Source organism: Diabrotica virgifera, chromosome 7 (assembly GCF_917563875.1).
Source record: "Diabrotica virgifera virgifera chromosome 7, PGI_DIABVI_V3a".
Taxonomy (NCBI): domain Eukaryota; kingdom Metazoa; phylum Arthropoda; class Insecta; order Coleoptera; family Chrysomelidae; genus Diabrotica; species Diabrotica virgifera.
Window position 1 is genome coordinate 32,889,365 of NC_065449.1, and position 22,729 is coordinate 32,912,093.

The 22,729-nt window shown below is 34.2% G+C and overlaps 1 protein-coding gene across 4 annotated transcripts in view; it reads right to left on the reverse strand.

Moving 5' to 3' along the window:
- LOC114337853 (uncharacterized) overlaps positions 1 to 22,248 on the reverse strand; it is a 38,788-nt gene extending 16,540 nt beyond the window's left edge. For 2 of the 4 annotated variants that reach the window (XM_050656782.1, XM_050656779.1), the window contains exons 1-3: positions 21,968 to 22,248; positions 14,141 to 14,450; positions 11,351 to 11,434 (exon numbers count right to left, since the gene is read on the reverse strand). In XM_050656782.1, coding sequence (XP_050512739.1) covers positions 11,351 to 11,434; positions 14,141 to 14,450; positions 21,968 to 22,219 — 646 coding nt within the window. In that variant the 5' untranslated portion in view covers positions 22,220 to 22,248. The remainder of the gene's footprint in view (positions 1 to 11,350; positions 11,435 to 14,140; positions 14,451 to 21,967) is intronic. The other 2 variants (XM_050656781.1, XM_050656780.1) reach the window with 2 other exon arrangements.
- Between the last annotated feature and the right edge of the window lie 481 nt (positions 22,249 to 22,729).

The window sequence follows — 22,729 nt, forward strand, 5'->3', positions numbered from 1 at the left end:
CCAAAATAAATTTAATCGCTGTTGTCTCGCAAGTTACTTTGCTTATGAATTCTTTATATGATCTGTAAGTTTCATCTGTTCAAAGTGCGTGTGTTTGAAAAGGCGTGTAGTTAAAATGGCTTCAACGAGTCACTAATCAAGAGTGTATGCAAATTTTGAACAGTCATAGCATAACCAATTTTTGTCTACCGGGAAAACAAAAAATCCAAAATATTCATAAAAGCAAAACGTACATTTTATTACTCTTTGAAATTTTTGGTATTACTAATAATTTTTAAGTTATTTTGAAAACAAAAATGAAATTTTTTTCAAAATTAGGAAAATTTTTTTTAAAACCATTTTCTTTCAAAAATGAACACTTTTAACCAACAGAACTTAAAGAATATACAGGCTGTCTGCGTAACTTTGCACCATATGGGAAACTTTTTTAATATCAATTTTACGAAAAAAAGTCATTCTCTATAAAGTGCTCTGCATAGTCTAAAACCTAAGGTGCAATCATCAGATATCAAATTTTGTCAACAGTATACGAGGTATGTCAAAAAATAATAATTTCGCTCAAGAGCAAACTAGCTTTATATTTCAAAATATCAAAAAAATTTATTATGAAAAGTTATTTGTAATTAAAAACCATATTCAAACATGCAATATCAGCCATCTACGAGAAAAAAAAATTCTGAGATTTTCCTAAATTACTGATTCCGAACATCATTTTTATTTATTAGACCTGTAATAACTCTTTTATTAATAATTTTAGGAAAAAAAAGTATTCTTCATAAAAATCTGTGCATGGTCTAAACCTCAAAATGCAACCATCAGTTATCCAAGTTTGTTAATTTTATACGAGGTGTATCAAATAATATGAATTTAGAAAGAATTATTTCTATATTCTTTCTAAATTCATATTATTTGACACACCTCGTATAAAATTAACAAACTTGGAAAACTGATGGTTTTATCTTGAGGTATAGACCATGCACAGATTTTTATGAAGAATAAGTTTTTTTCCTAAAATTATTAATAAAAGAGTTATTACATGTCTAATAAATAAAAATTGTACAATAAATATATTATACACGGCTCACTAAAATAATTAGTTACGCCCCTGTACTACTGATTACTTAAAATTCAAGTAGTATTTATGTAACCTTTCTGGAAACTCCAGGTTATTGTTGAGACTCGCATTTGAACCCCTCGCCGGGGCAGATCGTCAAAAGCTTCCTAACGAGAATCATCTCTAATCTATCGACGCTCCCGCTATTCGTAAAAAGGCCGCATTTTACCGGCTTTTTTTGCTATCGTTTTATACCGCTCAGATAATTCAATCTGCTCAGTATTATCGACGATGATTTATTTAGCGTATTAGTGAGTGCCTTACAAATGAACCAAATGGATTATGGAATTCAATCAGAGCTCTGATGTGACACGTCATCAAGGAATAAAACTGTAAGTACTCTACATGTATGTGAACATAACTTATTAGTCGTGATACTGTATGCATTTTGAACCATATACCTCTCGTAGCAAATATTCTTTGTGCCATTTATGCAGATAATACTTTAAATTACATATGAAAAATCGTTATCTACTCTTAACCAGCTTACCTATGGGAATATACTCTATAACCGTACAATAAGTATAGGTTACTATTGTTAAGGATACTTTACGTATTGCCTAAACAATTCTGTTCCATCGAGCCGTATCATATTAATTATTTATTAATTAAATCCTCAAGGTCCTTCGTATTTGCATATTTTGATAATCTCTATTCTGAGAATAACGGTTTTTCATTTATAGTGTCTTTCTGTTGCATTTGGAAATTTCCAAGCCACGCCGCCCCGGCACAAAAATAAAATATTCCTCTCTTTCTGCACTCAAATTCTCAGTATTTAACCCAGCACGTCTCTACAATAGCTGGTAGGTTGTTAAGCCCGGTCTACACGTGCAATTTCAGAAACTACTTGCTTTGTTCAAATAAAGGAGTCGTTTTGTTTGTATGAAAAAATATTTGCATATATTACATTATTTTATTTTCGTAAATATATTTTTCTGTTTATAGTATACAAAAAGTGTACTCATTTCTTGGCTGATAGTACGGGTGTTATAATTTTAACATTGTTTGTTCAACCTTTTGATTTAAATTAAATTTATAATTTTGAATCCGATTAAGCCTGGTTCACAGGTTACAAAAATTATTAAAAATAATTTTGTTTTCTTGCATAAATTGTAAGTTTTTGCTACATTTAGCTTCGCTTAAGCTCATTTTACACTTCTAGAAAACTATAGAAAATAAATAATTGTTTTTTCCTTCAATTTAATTAATTTAAATACTTGTTAAGGGTGTCTCACACTTGCTGAAAAATACCCATTTTGGAAAATTGCATATATTTTGAAATTTTATAGTTTTGCATTTCATATACTAATCTGCGCTCATACAGGGTGATACTATTAAGCCAATCTCACACTATTAAACGTGTAATATATAATATATTGTACATATTCTCTCATTTTCGCATCGATTTATAGGTTTAGACATTTGCAAATAATCTATCTAATCTCACATTCTCGCAACATGGCTGACCGATCAAAATATAACCGACAGAGGCTCACCGCAAAACTTGATATAACCAAGTTGGCTGATTCGGTTCCCACAACTCTTAATTCTCTAAACAAATATAAAATTCGTGAAATAATTTCACAACTCAAACATTCTTACGGACTTTTCCGCGATGCTCAAAATGTGCTGGAGACGATCCCCGAGGAACCTACCCCCTCTACTGATTCCTCTGTGGTTTTTGATAAATATTTGGATACAATTTCTCTATTGGAAGAAAGGTTAGAGGTCATTGAAAGTTCTAATGTGACTGCTACCCCCTCCCTCCAATTTGACCCTAATTCTTCTCTAACCTCACAGTCTATGGCTAGGCAACGAACAGTAAACCTCCCTCGTATTCAGTTAAAACCATTTAGTGGCTTAGTTACTGAATACAATTCATTCATTGAGACCTTTGATACAATAATAGGATCTGATACTACATTAAGTGATCTGGAAAAACTCATTTACCTCAAAAGTTTTCTAACTTCCGAGCCTTTGACGCTTCTCGAGCATATCCCACTCACAGGTGACAATTACAAAATAGCCCGGGATAACCTGACACAAAGGTACGCCAACTCTAAATCGCTTATCAAAACTCTCATCTCTCAAATTCTTGATGCGCCTCCTATTTCTGGAAACGCAAATCACTCACAATTAAGAAATTTTCATACGGTCATGTCAAATAATTTCAAGGCCCTATTGAACTTGAATAGGCCCCCTTCAGATCTCTTGCATTTACTTCTCATACATATCGCTACTCAGAAACTCGACGCACCTACCATTAGGGCTCTTGAGTTCCAATCCGGTGGTAGCCAAGCTACCCCTGATTTTGTCCATTTTCTAGGGGAAATCGAGACACGCGTTGTTCATCTTGAGAATATTCAATCTCAATCAAAACCAAAATCGACTACTACTTCCAGACACTCTTTACACCTAGCCTCAGACACTTCTACCAGTAACCTTTCGCCTCGCTTAGGTCCTAAGAAATGTTCCTATTGCAACGACTCTCACTCGATCTACTCTTGTCCTCAGTTCAAGCAGTTGAATTCTAAAGAACGTTTTAGTTTTGTCAAACAAAATAAATTTTGTATTAATTGTCTTGGGTCTCACATGCTCGATCAGTGTAAATCCAAATTCTCTTGCATAGTTTGTAAATCTCGTCATCACACGTTGCTCCATTTCGACAAAACGGGTCATAGTAACCCTTCCGCGGCTGTTGGCCAACACAACTCAAATAATCATAATAAAACCGCTATCTCAAATAACTCCCATACACAGGGTAATTCACAACAGGGGCCCTCACATGTTAGAGCTCCTGAAACGGAAGTTAATCTTCAAAATTCGACTCCACATTCAATGGCTCTATCTGCAGCCTCGCTTGATAATCATTTGGTGTTATTAAGCACACTCCAGGTCTATCTTGTCGCTCCTAGCGGCAAGAGGGTCTTCGCAAAGGCACTTTTAGACTCGGCCTCACAGGTTTCATTTATTAGTGCTGACCTCGTAAAGGAACTGTCACTCACCACTAGAGATGGAAAATTACGGATCAATGGAATTAACTCCACCTCATCCTCGTCTCAATCTATTGTAGATACAACAATTTTCGCTGTCGCTAACGACGTTCCTTTTGACATCTCGTGCTCTGTACTCCCAAAGATAACAAATCCGCTTCCTCAAATTTCTATTTCGGCGAGCAAACTAAACATACCCTCAGAGATACCATTAGGTGATCCGATGTTCCATGTAACATCCCCAATTGGTATCCTGCTCGGTGCAGACCTGTATAACGATATCATTCAACCTGAAATAATTCGTTTGGGAAAAGGTCTTCCCGTTCTTCAACGCACTCTACTCGGGTACACGATATCAGGGTCAGTTCCAGACTTTGCTCTTAAGTCGAAAAATACTAAAAAGGCTTTGGAATTTTATTCAAACTCTCTCGTTACTTGTTGTTCTCATAACACTCCTTCCGCCGTAAATGAGCCGGTAGTGTCCAACGAGGAACTATCCGATCATTTACAAAAATTCTGGGAGCTGGAAGAAGCCGCTCCTCAGAACACCGATCTCATTAATGATCACCCCGCTGAAATTAATTTTGTAAAACATGTTAATGTTCTCCCCAATGGACGATATGAGTCCACACTCAATCTCAAACTCCCTATCGAAGATATAGACATGGGAAATTCGTTTCTCTCGGCAAAAAGACGTTTTCTCAGTCTCGAGAAACGTTTTCAACTCAACCCTGATTTATTGGAAAAATATCAGGACATTATATCGGAATATCTCAATAACGGACAAATAATTCAAGTGCCGTTAAAAATGCTAAATGACTCAGGTAAACCTAATTACTTTCTCCCTCACTTTCCCGTTTTCAAATCCAACTCTACTACTTCCACTCGTATAGTTTTCGATCCAAACAATAAATCGTCTACGGGAATCTCCCTCAGTGACGTCATAGACAAAGGTTATGTCGTCCAACATGAACTTTTTGACATTCTCGCTAAGTTTCGTCAGTTTAAATTCGCACTAGTAGGCGACATCAAGGCTATGTTCCTACAAATCGCCATTTGTCCCACTGAAACATTTCTGTTAAATTTTCTCTTTAGGGACAATATTCAGCAGCCTTTACGGTGCTATCAATTTCAAAGATTACCCTTCGGGCTCCCAAGTAGCCCATTTATCGCTCAAAGAGTTATCAAGCACATCGCTGACAACAACAAACATACCCACGAACTTGCTACTAGTGTTCTGCAAGAATCTATCTATATGGATGACCTGATCAGCGGTGCTGACAGTCTTCATGAATTAAGTTGTCTTTTCGAACAATTAACTTCTTTGCTAGAAACCCATGGTTTCCTCCTCCACAAGTGGAACTGCAGTTCTTCAGAATTTCTGTCTCAACACAATTTAAATCCCGTCTCTGAAGTCAGTCTTAACTTCACGGGATCTGATAAAGTCTTAGGCATATTCTGGGATTCAGAACGCGACCACTTTTCGTTTAAAACTCCTATCTTCAAATTGGCTAATGTTGTTACTAAACGTACTATTCTCTCCTACATTGCTACTTTGTATGACCCGCTAGGATGGTTATCCCCTGTCCTTGTGAACGCTAAGCTCTTGATACAGGAAATATGGTCCCAGAAACTGGACTGGGATCAACCCATTGACTCACCCATCATTATGAAAAATTGGCAAAACCTCTTATCGACATTCAAAACTATAGAAGAGGTCAAGGTACCTCGATGCTTACTTTTACAAAAGAAAGTTGTTGATGTTCAATTAATTATTTTCACCGACGCATCGGAAAAAATATACAGCACTTGTGTGTATCTCAAAGCGACATACTCAGACTTTTCTGTATCGTCGCGGCTTATCGCTTCTAAAAACAAAATTTCTCCGCTAAAAAATAAACTCACCATCCCCAAATTGGAACTTTGTGGAATAGTGTTGGGAGTCACTCTGGCTCATAGACTTTTTCACATCTTCAAGAAAAATTTGAGTATATCTTCATCTCATCTCTTTGCTGACTCTACAATTGCCTTGTCTTGGATACTTTCTAAAAAACACATTTGGAACATTTTTGTACAAAACAGAATTCAAAAGGTCAATTCCTTGTTGGAAACTTTTCCTTGTGATTTCCATTTCGTCAGAAGTCACGAAAACATCGCTGACCCCGCTTCCAGAGGGATAAATGTCTTTGATAATCCCCAGACCACCGAAGACTGGTTATGCGGACCTAGCTTTATTAGAGACAATCCCATCGATTTTTCTCTTCATCAAATTCCTCATTTTCAGGATGATCTTCCTGAATTAAGGAAGTTAGTTGTCTCAAACATAGCAACAAATCACGAACTCAACGACACCTTTGAAAATCTATTCGCTAAATCTTCTTCTTTTCGTAAAATTCAAAGAATTGTCGCTTATCTTTTTAGATTCATCAGTAATATTAAAAAGAAAATAAATAACTCTCCACGAGATACGGATATATTGACGCCACCCGAAATGGAGATCGCTGATCACGCGATCATCAGGTATATCCAAAGTATCTACTTTAAAAAAGAGATTCTTGAATTGAAAAATGCTAAACTCGTGACCAATAAAGCCATTCGTAAACTCAACCCCTTCCTACAACATAATGATGGGCTGATTCGTGTGGGAGGACGTCTCCGACACGCCCCCATATCGTATAATCAAAAACACCCCATTCTACTTCCTTCTAAATGTCGAGTTGTAGAACTAATCTTGACTCAAGCTCATCATAAGTTATTACATTCAGGCGCGCAAACAGTACTTTCGTATGTCAAAATGAAGTACTGGCCAATTGACGGATTAAGACAGATTAAACGCTTAATTCGTAAGTGTGTAAACTGTTTCCGATTCATGACACCCAATTCTGTTCAACAGATGGCAGATATGCATCCCGATCGTGTACTCCCCACTAGACCCTTCCAAGTCGTCTCAGTGGACTATGGGGGGTTCTTCTTAATTAAGTCCTCACATTTGAGGAAGGCACCGCTTTACAAAGCATACGTAGCCTATTTCATTTGCATGAGCACTAAATGTGTTCATATCGAACTCGTCACAGGATTAAGCGCAGAAGCCTATATTCTTACTCTGAAAAGGTTTATTGCCAGAAGATCCACGCCCAGTATTATTTGGAGCGACAATGCCACAAATTTCCATGGGGCAAAAAATGAAATGCGCGAATTCTATGATTTTTTCTTAAATCAAAATAATTCGGAACAGATTAAGGAATTCTGTACTCAAAACTCCATAACTTTCAAGATGGGTGTTCCCCGCAACCCCCATCAATTCGGCCTCCATGAGGTAGGAATAAAGAGTGTGAAGTATCACCTCTATCGAATTATAGGAAATTCCCACTTCACCTTTGAAGTGTTTAACACAGTATTATGCCAAATCGAGGCTATTCTAAATTCGAGACCCATCACTAGGATGTCGTCTGACGCCAATGACTTCGCTTTCCTATCTCCAGCTCACTTCTTAGTTCAAAGAAGTTTAACCGCGCCCCCTGAACCAAGTGTTTCAGAGATACCTGAAAATAGGTTGAATCTTTTTCAGCGTATTAGTAAAATTCAACAGCAATTTTGGAAATTGTGGAAAAAAGACTATCTTTGCCTCCTGCAGCAAAGAAATAAATGGACCGACCCTACTGACCCTGTCAAGATCGGGGATTTGGTTCTGTTGAAGGAGGATGGTACTCCTCCACTCTTATGGCCAACTGCCAGGGTAATAGATGTATTGCCTGGTAAGGATGGTCTAGTTCGTACTGTCAAGATTCACACTACTCACGGTGATTTTCTTCGTGGTATTACGAAAATCGCTGTGATTCCCCTGGAAGATTAAAATCTATCCCTAGGGGGAAAACTTATCGTTTTCCTCCATTTTATCGTTGTTACCCCTTGTGTATATAAACTCTAATTTCTTCAAACATTTCTTATCGTTGTGCACATCTTTGCCAATCCCCTCTCTTCGAGGTGATATAGGCCATCTCTCTCGCCTGTCGCCCCCGGCAATATGTACAATAAATATATTATACACGGCTCACTAAAATAATTAGTTACGCCCCTGTACTACTGATTACTTAAAATTCAAGTAGTATTTATGTAACCTTTCTGGAAACTCCAGGTTATTGTTGAGACTCGCATTTGAACCCCTCGCCGGGGCAGATCGTCAAAAGCTTCCTAACGAGAATCATCTCTAATCTATCGACGCTCCCGCTATTCGTAAAAAGGCCGCATTTTACCGGCTTTTTTTGCTATCGTTTTATACCGCTCAGATAATTCAATCTGCTCAGTATTATCGACGATGATTTATTTAGCGTATTAGTGAGTGCCTTACAAATGAACCAAATGGATTATGGAATTCAATCAGAGCTCTGATGTGACACGTCATCAAGGAATAAAACTGTAAGTACTCTACATGTATGTGAACATAACTTATTAGTCGTGATACTGTATGCATTTTGAACCATATACCTCTCGTAGCAAATATTCTTTGTGCCATTTATGCAGATAATACTTTAAATTACATATGAAAAATCGTTATCTACTCTTAACCAGCTTACCTATGGGAATATACTCTATAACCGTACAATAAGTATAGGTTACTATTGTTAAGGATACTTTACGTATTGCCTAAACAAAAATGATGTTCGGAATCGGTAATTTAGGAAAATCTCAGAAATTTTTGTTTCACGTAGAAGGCTGTTATTGCATATTTGAATATAGTTTTTAATTACAAATAACTTTCCATAATAAAATTTTTTGATATTTTGAAGTATAAAGGTAGTTTGCTCTTGAGCGAAATTAATATTTTTTGACATACCTCGTATACTGTTGACAAAATTTGATATCTGATGATTGCATCTTAGGTTTTAGACTATGCAGAGCACTTTATAAGGAATGACTTTTTTTCGTAAAATTGATATTAAAAAAGTTTCCCATATGGTGCAAAGTTACGCAGACACCCTGTATAAGCAAAGTAACTTGTAAGGCGGTAACGATTAATTTTATTTTGGATGCTAATTAGGGGGTGATTTTCGCGATTTTTTTACCAAAAATAAAAGCAACCAACAATATTTTAAGCGTAACTCACTTACTTTTAACGATAAAAGTTTTTTTTTAAACAAAAATGAACCTTTTTTAAACTCTTTAAAAAGTTAAAATAGGTTTTCCCAGAAAAGCGCTCCTTTTTTTGTCATTTCACTTCGAACATGCATACACCATTTTTCACTTTTTTATAGGCTATATTTTTTCTAAGAATATTTTTTCGATAAAATCCTTACTTTTTGAGTTATTTGCGAAAAACTCTATAAAACATGTTTTTTTTGTTAAAAATGAACATATTCACTCGCAAATAACTCAAAAAGTATTGACTTGGTGAAAAAACTCTATAAAGCAAAAGTTGCTCAGAATTAGTCATTTTATATAATTCCGAACTTATTTTGAATGTATATTTTTTCACCCCCGAGAAGAGGGTTTGTAAAATGGAGGGGATGTAGAATTGTAAACTTTTTCTTATAAAATAATAGACAATTTCAACTACCTATTCCCAAATTTTCATCCTTCCTTTATTTTTTTTTGGGTCAGATTGTCCTTTGATCGGGCTATCTATCCTCGCTCTTCTCCAAAACTTACTGTAAATTCCAATATTCTGGTTCAATTAATACAAATATCATTTAGGTGTCAGGATATGTATTTGTGCAGATGTGTTTGATGAAATCCGAAAATATTGCAATCGCCGGCTTGATGTAGAAAAATTATTTTAGGCCTGTTTGATTTATGTAGATTATAGATAATATGTCTGTACAGGCTGTTTCATTAGTAATTGTCCATATAGTAATTGGACAAACCTTAGCACAAAATATGAAGATTTAACCTAAAACACTTAAATAAAATATTCCTCCTGACCGAGATGCAGAGTGTTTTATTACAAATATCTTAAAATGATTTTAGCCCATTGTTTTAACACCGTCCCATATTTTTTGTTCGAACTTGACAAACAGTTTACACATCTTAGGATACTTTAACTAGTGTTAAAAGATAGTTTTTCGCTGTTACTAGAGGCGTGCTGTAGGGATATATACTTAATTTTCCCCCTTTTCTCCTCTCATAATCTACGCCTGTAATAATCATTTCAGCATGTTTTTTTAATTATGTGTTACTTTTTACATAAATATTATCCTTTTGTCTCAATGCGATAAAGTGAGTAGTTTTGAAGTTATTTGCGTTTAAAGGTAATGGATGTTAAAACAATGGGCTAAAATCATTTTTGGATATTTGTAATAAATCTCTCTGTATCTCGGTAGGGAGGAATATTTTATTAAAGTGTTTTAGGTTAAATCTTCATATTTTGTGCTAAAGTTTCTCCAGTTAACATATGGACAATTACTAATGAAACACCCTGTATAATAAAAAGTCATTGCAGGAAAGATGGCCAAAATATGGAAGGACTCTAACCTTTCACGAACGCTAAAAATGAGGTTGATCAACTGCTTAATATGTGAATCCTGGATTCTAAGACAAGAAGGAAGAAAAAGATAGAAGCCACTGAAATATTCTGTTGAAGAAGAATGTTACGAATTTCTTGGAGCAACCATAAGAGAAATAATTCAATTTTAAGTAAGCTAAAGGTCAAATAATTAAAATATTTTGAAGAAGTTATGAGAGCAGACGAGAAGATCGGAGTCGGCAACTGGAAAATGCAAGCAAGGGACAGAACAGAATGGAGTAGAAAGCTTGAGAAGGTCGAGGCCCTCTAAGGGCTGTAGCACCAAGATGATGATGATATGAGAGCAGACACAGACAATATAGAAAGACTTATTATCCAGGGAAAGGTAGAAGGTCGAAGATCACGAGGAAGATATTCAACAGGATGGATTAACCAAATTACAGGAATATGCAATAGACCTATCCATGAGCTAGAAGAAATGATCTGAGACAATTTTTGGAGACGGACAATACACGAACACTACTATGACCAGTATGCTACACAAAAAAATATATAGAATAATTAAATACAGTGCATGTCTTCGGTAATGAGTAAAAATATTTAAGAATATAAACTTAGATTATTATTAAACCATTAAATATATGATTTGCTATGTAAACCTTAACAAAAGGATTTAACTCAAAGATAAAAACGTTAAAAAGTGCCTTAAAAATGGTTAATTTAAAAAATAAGTGCAACAATAAAATCCCATACAGTGCATAATTTCAAGGAAAGAGAATTTACCTCCTCCACCTCCATCACCACCCCAATTTCCTCCACTTTTACCACATCCCTTACTTAAAAATGGATTGCTTTTATAGGCACAACCTGAAAAATATTAACTATAAAATTTTGAGTTTCTTATAGAAAATAAAAATGGTGTATAAAATGATTTCATTTGTTCATTGTTGTTTGTCAATTTGTTAGACACACCTCTTCAAAATATCGTTGTTAAACTTCAAAGAATTTTTATGCGATGATATTTTATTATTTCCTTTATTTGCTTTACTCTCTTCCTATCTTCTGTAAATATAATTGAGTTCTTTACTTTTTAAATAATATTAAAAAAAATAATGCTTTGCGGAAAAACCTTAAAATTGCCTCAAATATTCTTGGTTATCTTCCAACCATCTCTTTTCGTTCGTCTTTTATCAATCATTTGTTTATTAAAGTTTTTCTGTCATACAATAATCCTTTGATCAGTATTATAATTTTATACTTCTTGTTTCGACAGTGAAGTATAATTTTACTTTCAAGCGTAATTTTGCTTGTATTTTGCCTATCTTCTAAAGATGTTGGCGACCACTTTGACCCATTATATTAATTTTATTCTATTCACAACAGCTCGAAATAGATCAGTTGACATTAGACCAGTACACTTCCTAAGATTGTATAGGACATACATCTACTATCAGGACATCTCTTGCCCTCAATCTTGCCTTGTAGAATCAACTGTAGAATCGGAATTTACTATTAAGCATAATGTGGCCATCTACCAGAACAACACAATAAAAGAAAATAGAACATGAACTAAATAACCCAATTAAAGCTGGCAATGCGATAAGACATGGGGATTGCTTGAGTCCTTTATTGTTCAACCTGATCATGGATGAAATAATAAAAAAAGTAAGAACTAAAATAGGATACCAAATGGGAGAAAGACAACTTAAAATAATAAATAGGTATGCAGACGATGCAATACTAATCATATGCTGCACCAATTTATTATAACCGCCAAATTTAATTTAACATGTTAATTTCCCAAAAAAAGACAAAATGCATGGTTATAACAGCTAATCCAATAAGATGTAAATCCTTCGAAACCCTTCGAAAAATCGATGGTACGAGCTAGAAGTACAGATATACGACGGAGATGCAAGGTGGATAACATTAATAACTGGGTAAGAAACAGAAGAATAGAATGGAATGACCACATAAGCCGAATGAGAACAAATAGGGTAGTCAGTACAGCGAGAGACGGTTCCCCAATAGGAAGACTATCAGTGGGAAGACCACGAAAACGATAGAACGACAACTTACTAGAGGCACATTGAAAGAACAGATAGTCATGTCTATATATAAAGAAGAAAAAGAAGCATAATGTGGCCTAAGTAAGCAAATTCTATGTTCTGTACCGCATTAATAATTTTTTGTCTTTCTGTAGTCTCTGGAGAACTGGAGAATAATGTTAGTTGTATGGTGTATATATGAGACCATTAGCATACGTCGGCAGAACCATATTTCAAATGCCTCTAATCGTTTTATGGCGTCTTGTGTAAGACTCTAGGTGTCTGATCCGTACAGTACGACACGTAACATCTAAGAATTGTTATGCGTATATTGATACTTAAAGATAAGTTGCATAAAATCTTACTAAGAACGTTAAAAAACTTCTGGCTTTTTCAATAATATACGTGTTTTTATTTCGTAGCTATGATCCCAAGTATCCTTAACATTACAGCCCAAATAGCATATTTTCTCCATTCTTTTTAACGTTGTATCGCTTATTGTAATTTGGGCGTTTATGTTGGTGTTCTTACTAATAATCATTATTTTTTTCGTCTTACAATTTAGTCTTAGGTCGTGTTTGTTACATGTTTTTACAACATTATCCATCATCCTTTGGAGTCGCTGCGCCCTATCTTCCAGCAATATTGTATCGTCTGGCTTCCAAAAATACTTAAGATTATTTCTTTTATTTTAAATTTTGTCCTATTTGACATATCTTTATCAACCTCTATTTTAAATTCTGCCATCTTCTAATCCACCTTACAATTCAGTTCCAACTTGAAAACACTAGCCTGCGTGAGGTCAATGAGTAAATTAGTAAACTACATATAGTAGGGGATGCAAGGATGCTAAATTTGCAGTTACTAAAGCGTTACGGGGACCTTTAGGGTTGTGAAGGTCTTAAAAATACGAAAAGTTAAGTTAAGTTTTCCATTTTACTGGGGACTTTCCATTTTTTAATTTAATTTTCCATTTTCAACAATCGATTTTTGCAATTACAGCGCCATCTATCCATAGTTCGAAAAAATATCTCGCATAAAAATGACCTATTTTTCTGCAAGGAATCCAAATCGGCAATAAAAAATGGGGTATCCTATTTACGATTTTAAAGTAACCCCCCACCCCACCTACGTAGGGGTTCATGTTTGGTGTAATTAGATAGATTTTTCAAAAATATTAAATACGTGTATTTTTCAGTTTTTCGATCTGATGTTCATTTCGCGAAATATCGCGGGATTCCTATTTAAAATTTTAAATTTACATCCCACCCTTCTCCGGGTGGGGTCATGTTTGGTATATGTAATTCGATAGATTTTTGAAAAATATTGAACACGCATTTTTTAATTTGTCGATCTGACTTTTATTTCGCGAAATGTTCGCTTTTTTGTGAAAATTTGTGACTCTTAGTAAGATATTTCCTTACGCCTGGCTCAAATCGTCAGGCTCATTGTACAAGGTATGAAACTCTAACATTACTTTTTTATTCCGAATTTTTACCTTCATGTTCAAAATTTATATATTTACCTCCATCTCCCCCACCGTCACCACCGCTACCTCCAAATCCTCCTCCACCACTACCTCCGAATCCACCTCCAAAACCACCTCCTTTACCACCTCCAAAACCTCCGCCGTAACCGCCTCCTTTACCTCCTCCAAATCCTCCTCCATAACCTCCTCCTCCTCCTCCACCGCCGCCTCCACCACCGCCGAAACCGCCGCCAAATCCACCTCCGTACCCACCTCCTTTGCCGTCTCCATGGATTAACTTTTCTAGAAGAACACTTCGCTTTTTGCGTGAAACTACGTGGTCATCGGGTGGAGGTACTACCAGTTTCTGTAAAATGTAAACAATCGAGTTAGTTTAACATTATGTAATAGCAATTTCAACAGAAATGACAACCAGAACATCCGAGACATCAAAATACAAAGAGGAGTCTACCAAGGTTGCGTGCTGTCCCCAATACTCTTCAACAAACAAGCGAATCTGAATGAGATGGCCACCTTTGAATTTTGGTATTACAGAAGAATCCTAGGAATATCATGGATTCAAAGAATTCAAACGCAGAAGTAATTCGAAGGATAGGATATGAAGCGAATATAATAACTATCAAAACACGAAAACTTGAGTACTTAGGATATAGATGATATACAACCTACAACTTTGTGCATAAAACACATTATGCAAAGCAAAATTCGAGAAAAGCGAAACATGGGAAGACGAAGAATACTATGGCTTATAAACTTGAGAGAATGGTTTGAATGCTGTAGTGTAGATCTATTTGGAACGGCAGTCAACAGGATCCGCATAGTCATGATGACTTCCAACCTTCGATAGATGGAAGCTTCCAACCTCCAAGATGAAACTTGAAGAAAAAAAAAAGACAATTTCATATAAATATTCGCAAGTCTAAAAGCTAAAATGATCTATTGGGCATATAGGTACCTATAGTGGCTGTATGATTCATAATTACTTATTTTGAGCTAGGTTGGTGAAATAAAACAACGCAGCATAAGTCAATGATAGTTGCCGAAGGACAATTATATCGACAACAGATCGAAATATAATTCAGATGTGTGCCTCAACTTCATATAAATCCGATGATGAACTGGAGAACTTTTACGAAATTGTATGGAAGGCAAATTCACAAAAAAGTGAAATTAATAGTATTTGGGGAACAGCGCACTAGAACGCAAGAGTTAAAGATGAAACGATCGACACGATAGATGGATCGCAAGAACTTAGCCACAAAAGTGGTCATAGTTCTCGTCTTACAAAGTTCTAAGTTCAGAAAAAAAAATGATTATAAACACTTATCTCATGCTGAAAAAAACGAGGCTTAACACTTCGAAATCCTGTTAAGATATTGATAAATAGAGAATTATAAATAATTTTTTTTTTATTACGACCTTTTTTATATCCTAATAAGGTTTTGTCATTAACTTTGACTATAATCAGGTAGAATTATAAAAGTTTTATTAAAAGGCTAACATTTAACAATATACAGAAAATAAAACCACATTATAGAATACATTGGGATGGCTCAAATGACTAATATAAGCAATACTGGGAATCAGTTACACTAGAAACTCGGGATTATTGTATATTATGAAAAGCATGACTATAGGAAAAATGTAGTGAAATAGGATAACTCAAAGCGGAATACAAGGAAAGATAACTTTTAGAGAGGAAAGATAACTTTTAGAGAGGAAAGAGAACAAACAGCAAATATTCACATAAATGATGAAACAACTTTAACTAATGTAAGCAGCTAGCTAATTGAATTAAAGAATAAATATGAGTGATTCCATTTCAAATCACTCAATTTAATTTTGGACCAAAAAAACTTTTGGATCTCCGATTTGTCTGAAAATTGGTATATAGCATCTGCGGGATGTAGAAATAAAATATTTAAGGTCGAATTGTCACCTTCTTCTTCTTTTTCTTTTTTTTCTCAAAATGTTATTTTAAGCGATTTTACAGTGATTTGGTATTTATTTAAACAAATTTGCATTTTCTATTGTAAAGTATAAATGAAAAACATAATATTTTAATAGAAGGGACACAAAAATGTCATTATATGGCATTATAACAAGTTATTTTGATTCAAAACAAGTTTTTGATCAAATTTTATAGTGTAGAAGACGTTAAAATACCGTTTTATACATTTTCCTCCATTCCCAAAATACATCACAATCTATTTTGGCTGAAAATTTGTCCACAGATAGCCAAAATATAGGACTTTAAGTAGTTAGAAGGATTTGAATTATATTACAATACCAAAAAAGTTACATTCAATATCATAGTCAAAAATATATGCGTCGACTGTAAGTACAATTAACTCGGAAAATATCGACCTCACGACAAAAATTGTTAAAACGAATTGTAATAATTGTAAATAAGATTTATTTGGAACAATTTCAGCTCCTACCATTTTTGTCGAAAAGTTAAAAATGGCGGAGATATTGAGCAAACACGGCTATCCTTTAAAATGAAGATGGCGGCTAACCTAACGGAGGAATTCATTCGCAATTTTAAATTTAGGCTACTATTGACCCCCCTAAAGATTAGAAAAATAAAATTTTGGACAGCTCAGCATGCAAGGTCAAATGCTATCCTGACTGGACTAATATACTTTTGAGCCTGATATTATTGCATGTAACTTTTTTGGCATTGTAATATAATTCAAATTCTTCTAACTACTTAAAGTTCTATATTTTGGATATCTGTGGGCACATTTTCAGCAAAATCGATTATGATGTATTTTGGGAATGGAGGAAAATGTAAAAAGCGGTATTTTAACGTTTTCTACACTATACAATTTGATCAAAAACTTGTTTTGAATTAAAATAACTTGTTATAATGCCATATAATGATATTTTTAAGTCCCGTCTATAAAAATATTATGTTTTCCATTGATACTTTACGATAGAAAATGCAAATTTGTTTAAATATACACCAAATCACTGTAAAATCGCATAAAATACAGAAAAAAAGAAGAAGAAGAAGATTTTTTGACCTTAAATATCTTATTTTTACGTCCCGCAGGAGCTATACACCAACTTTCAGAAAAATCGGAGATCCAAAAGTTTTTGCCTGAGTGATTTGATATGGAATGTACCATATACCAAAAAAGAAATACCGGAAATAATCTAATTCATAAAGCCTAAGACAGTAATGAATTTGCCGTGGTAATCGGTAATCACCGACCACAAAACAGAAGAAGAAAGGTGAACGAAATATTCAGTTAAGGGCATTGAGACAAACGTGTAGATAGATCACTTGACTGGAAATTACAACTGATGAATACACCCTAGAATAAGCACAGTGGAAGTGGAGAAAGCACAAAGAAAATCAAAGAACAGAAAAGTTTTAGGTATGAATGGAATAACAAAGGCAGCAATTAACACAGCTTGGAACATAAGCGTACTAATCCGAATGTTTAAAAAAGGTGGCAAAAAATAATAAAATTATAGACGAATGAATCTAATGAATACCAGGCTGGGCTGAAACCAATAGAATTATAATCGAAATCAATAAAAGGGAGAATATCACTGGTGGATGAACAACATGGCTTCTGAAGCGCAAGATCATGTACAGACGGCGTATTTGTTATAAGGCGGTGGTCTCCAGTCTCCACCACACGCTGTACGCAGCCTACGGCGTGTATTCGTCACAACCGGCTAAGTCAGTGGTCAATTCAATACACCCTATAATTTGAATTTGGTTTAGAATTACTCTTTTTTTAACTATTTTCAGTTGTCAGATAGTTTTTGCCCCTCAAAGTTTATTAAAAGTAACGAAAATAAACAATTTTCCCATGACATGACATTCTACGCAAACCTACGGCATTTATTGGAGACCACAGCCTAAGACAAATCACTGAAAAGGCACTGAAAAGGCAATAAGAATCAACCGGCATTCCTTTGATTTATTGATTTATAAAAAGCTTTTGATAGAGTAAGTATGAAGGACATTATTCACCTTTTATACAATAGAGAAATACCAAATCGAAAATATTCACTACATCAAAATTGAGGCCAGAATAATTAATAGATGTGATGTATAACTGACAGAAGAAAACAGGTACAGGTATAAGGCCAGCAGAATATTTATGGCCTCTACATTGATAATGGACAAAATAATTTAAATCGTGAAAAGAGGTAAACGTTGTAAGATGGGATAAAGAAATTAAAGATTGGTCTATAAGTTTCCATAATAGCAAAGACGCTAAACATAGTTTAAAACTTACTAAGGAAGTAAAACTTCACTTGTAGGTAGATGGTATATAAATTTATTAAAATTTTTTTTCTAAAAAGATCCAAGTTGGATTAAAGTGGGTACATCACTAGGACAAAAACACACAAACGTTTTCGGACTAATCAGTCCATCACCAGGTTGAAACTTCAGATCCAAAGTAGTTGGATCTAGCTACATAGTTAGGTCGAATCACCTTAGCATTACAAAAACTAAGCCACTTCGGCTACAACAATGTCGACAATAAGTCAATGTTAAAAGAATATAATTAGACTATAATGGAGTCTTAGACTATAATAAAGATTATGATGAAATATAGATTTCAGTCTGTCAGTTTGAAACCAAGATGAAGACTCCATTATAGTCTAATTATATTCTTTTAACATCGACTTATTGTCGACATTGTTGTAGCCGAAATGGCTTAATTTTTATAATGCTAAGGTCATTCGACCTAACTATGTAGCTAGTTCCAACTACTTTGGATCTGAAGTTTCAACCTGATGATGGACTGATTAGTCCGAAAACGTTTGTGTTTTTTTGTACTAGTGATGTACCCACTTTAATCCAACTTGGATCTTTTTAGAAAAAAAAAAAATTAATAAATTTATATACCATCTACCTATAAGTGAAGTTTTACTTCCTTAGTAAGTTTTTTATTATGGTATACAGCCAATGAGAGGAATCTGTTCCTTTATATTCTAAACATAGTTATTACAGCTCAGAAAAAAAAACAATAGTCATCAGCTAAGAACCGACCAGATGTACAATAAAAATTGGCGGGACCAGCTAGATCAAATTAAAAAAATAATAATAAATCATACTGCGCAAATTGCTCCGTCTGCAAAAATAAAAAATATAGCGAATAACATAGCTAAGAAAAGCAGGCAAACGTAGTCCAGGACGAAGAAGGATTCATGGTTGAAGGACTTGCGAGATTGGTATGGTATTGATATAAGCATGCTATTTAGGGTGACAGTTAATAAAATTAAGATAGCTATGATGGCAACCAGCGTTCTGGGAGGACATGGTACATGAAGAATAATAAAGCGAAGAAAGAAAGAAAATCCCGAAGCAGGGAAAGAAATTAATAAACCAATCATTTTATATGGAATTTATTTCAAGATTTAATAGTAATATCAAATACAGTACATGAATTGCAAGAAATAAAGATGTGAAGAAAATTTAACTAATAATAATTGTGTATAAAGGAAAATGTAAATTCAGAAAAACAAAATGAAGAAAACTAGGCGAATATATATTTTTAAGTTAAGAAGGACATTAAAATAGCAGAACACCTATATTGATATCAAGGAAGACAGGAAACATACAGTAATGAAACCATTTTGAAAACTAATCTAGGCAACAAAAGAAAAACTGAACAGGACCATCTATAGAAAGAATGAAAATAAATAAATGAACAAATAGAGAAATTGATTAAAACATATTTTTAACGAATATACAATTTTGTAATGCAAGGAAAAATTCATACAGGAAACCAAAACTCCAAAATTAAAATTCCAATGTGGTTTTTGAGTGGCCTATAACTTATCCGCTTATTATGGGCCAATAAACTCACAATGAGATCACAACGTACCAGAAATTTCTGAGAAAAACCAAAGGAAAAAAGTGTTAATATGAACTGAAAGATTTAAGTGTAGTTCTAATGCGTTTTTTATCTTTATAATATCAATGTGTCCTAATATAACTAAAATATGGCTATATCTACTATCTACACTCACCGGCACAAAATTCCGCCACCCAAAATTTTTGATTAAGTTTGACAATCTATAACTTTATTATTTGTACTGCGATTTTCAATATTCTAACCCCGTCAAAATAGCCCCGTCAAAAAAGCTCCGACAAAATAGCCCCGACATAATATCCCGCACACAAAATAGCTCCGACAAAAGAGCCTGCAGACAAAATAGCCGCGGAAAAATAGCCCGCCGACAAAATAGCCCCGACAAAATAGCCCCGAAAAAAAAGCTCCCTTCAGATTTCATCATGAAATAATTCCTTAAAAATACATTTTTTCGGAAATGGTAATTATCCTCTATTCAGATATTTATCTTAACCACATTAAATAAAAATTGTCTTTTCAGAGAACTCGAGTCCTGTCTTTCCTGCCTCTTGGAAGTTTGAACATTTAAGTTAAGCGAAAATCAATGTTAATTTATGATATAAACATTTTTTTCTGTTTTCGGGCAACAGTAAAATGCATTTTAAATTAAATAAATTAAATACGTTCTTCCTTTTTGTCAAATAATTTAAATTAAAAAAAGTTTTTGGACACCTTGTATAAATAATTATGTAATTGTTTATAAGAGGCTGTTTTAGCCAAGGCTATTTTAGCCGGGGCTGTTTTGACCGGGGCTATTTTGTGTGCGATCTATTTTGTCGGGGCTATTTTGTTTGCGGGCTATTTTGTCGAGGCTATTTTGTGTTGGGGCTATTTTGACGGGGCTTTTTTGACGGGGCTGTTTTGACCGGGCTATTTTGACGGGTCACGTGTAGGAACATGTATTGATGTCGTTCGCTATTATTCCGATAACAACAAATTTTTGCTTAGATGGCATTATACGGGGGTGAATTAAAGAGTTGTTTTTCTTTTAACTTTAAAAAATTCTGTGGAAAAATTGGAGGGCTGATTTTGTTTCGTACTCCTTTTGTATTATTCTGGAGGTATCACTAAGGTTTTGTTTTATGAATTATCCAAATATCTCTTTTCTTGTAAGAGCTGTAATTAAAAATACTGCTTTGAAGGTTTATTTAATTCAAAATATCAAACGCACTAAAATTAACAAAACAAAACAAAATTAACAACAAAACAAAACAATTCAGTAGCAGGTATGTCCACCTCTTGCAGCAACGACTGCTCGTAATCTGTTTAGCATCGAATAAAGATCCTCTACCAGGGCCATAACTGTATTAAATTTTCTGGAGGCCTAGGATGACGGCAAATAGCTTTTTTTATTCATCCCATAAATTTTCAATAGGATTGAGATCTGGACTGCATGCGGGCCATTCTAATCTTATCAATCCAACCTCTATTTTATGAATCAATCAGTGTTTTTATTTACACAAAATGGTACAGCTCTTACAACATAAAAGTTATTCGGATAATTCAAAAAACAAAATGATGGTGATGCCTGAGGAATAATATGACAGGACTACGAAACAAAATGAGCTATTCCATTTTTACACAGAATTTTTTAAAATTAGGAGAAAATACAACGCTTCCACTCACCCCTGTATAATACCGTGCAAGCAAAATTTATTTGTTGCCGGAATAATACCAAACAATATCAATACATGTACCTACAAACTGGTGCAAGAATCTTGAAAATCAGAGCAAAAATAATAAAGTTATAAATTGTCAAACTTAATCAAAAATTTTATGTGGCGGAATTTTGTGTCGGTGAGTGTATACGAAAACTACATCATTATTATAGCAATAGGCTTATCGTTAGATTTATAAATATAATTTCTCTATTATTTAAATAATATATAATTAGTTACTTTAAATAACAAGAAAGTAAATTTATCTTCAAACATAAACAAGAGCTATGATAAAAGAAAGGAAAACTAAAAATTACCTTTGGTGTATCCAGAGGTTGTCCATCAAGCGGTTTAAAGTAAACTCCATCTCCCGCTTGATCAATGGGTATCGGATCCGCCAACACATAACTAGGTTGATGCCCATCAGCATTCTTCCCATCACTAATACTTTCAATTAGGTACACTACACCACCGGGAGAGCTTTTGCTAACTTCATTGTCGACTTCTTCTTTTGCTCCCACGTACGTGCTGAAGATCACAGCACATGTGACTGCTAAGAGCCACTTCATTTTAGCGAGTGTGAAAAAACAATAGTCGATAAGTTCTTTTTATAGTTTTGTGATCACGATTTACATTTTGTTATGTAACTGGAAAAGACGATGTAAAAAATAGATGGAATTGGAGACGTGTATCCTGTTGGTCGTGAGAATACGTGAGCAGAGTTTTAAGAAAAAATTCTTTCATATTAATGATGAAAACTAGGAAAATAAATTAGAAAACAAATTTAAATTAACATAATATATTGTTTTCCCTGTTGATTTGTATTGTTTTTGATCCTCTGTACTTGTAATAAAAAATAGCAAAGAGAGCCAATTAAAAACCTCATTTGAATTTGAATTTTAGAGTTTTTTAATATGGTTTTCGGCATGAATTTTTCCTTGCATTCCAAAATTGTATATTTGTTAAAAAATATTGTTTCTCTATTTGTTCATTAATTTATATTCTTTCTTTCTATAGATGGTCCTGTTTAGTTTTACTTTTGTCGCCTAGATTCATTTTCAAAATGTGTTCATTACTGT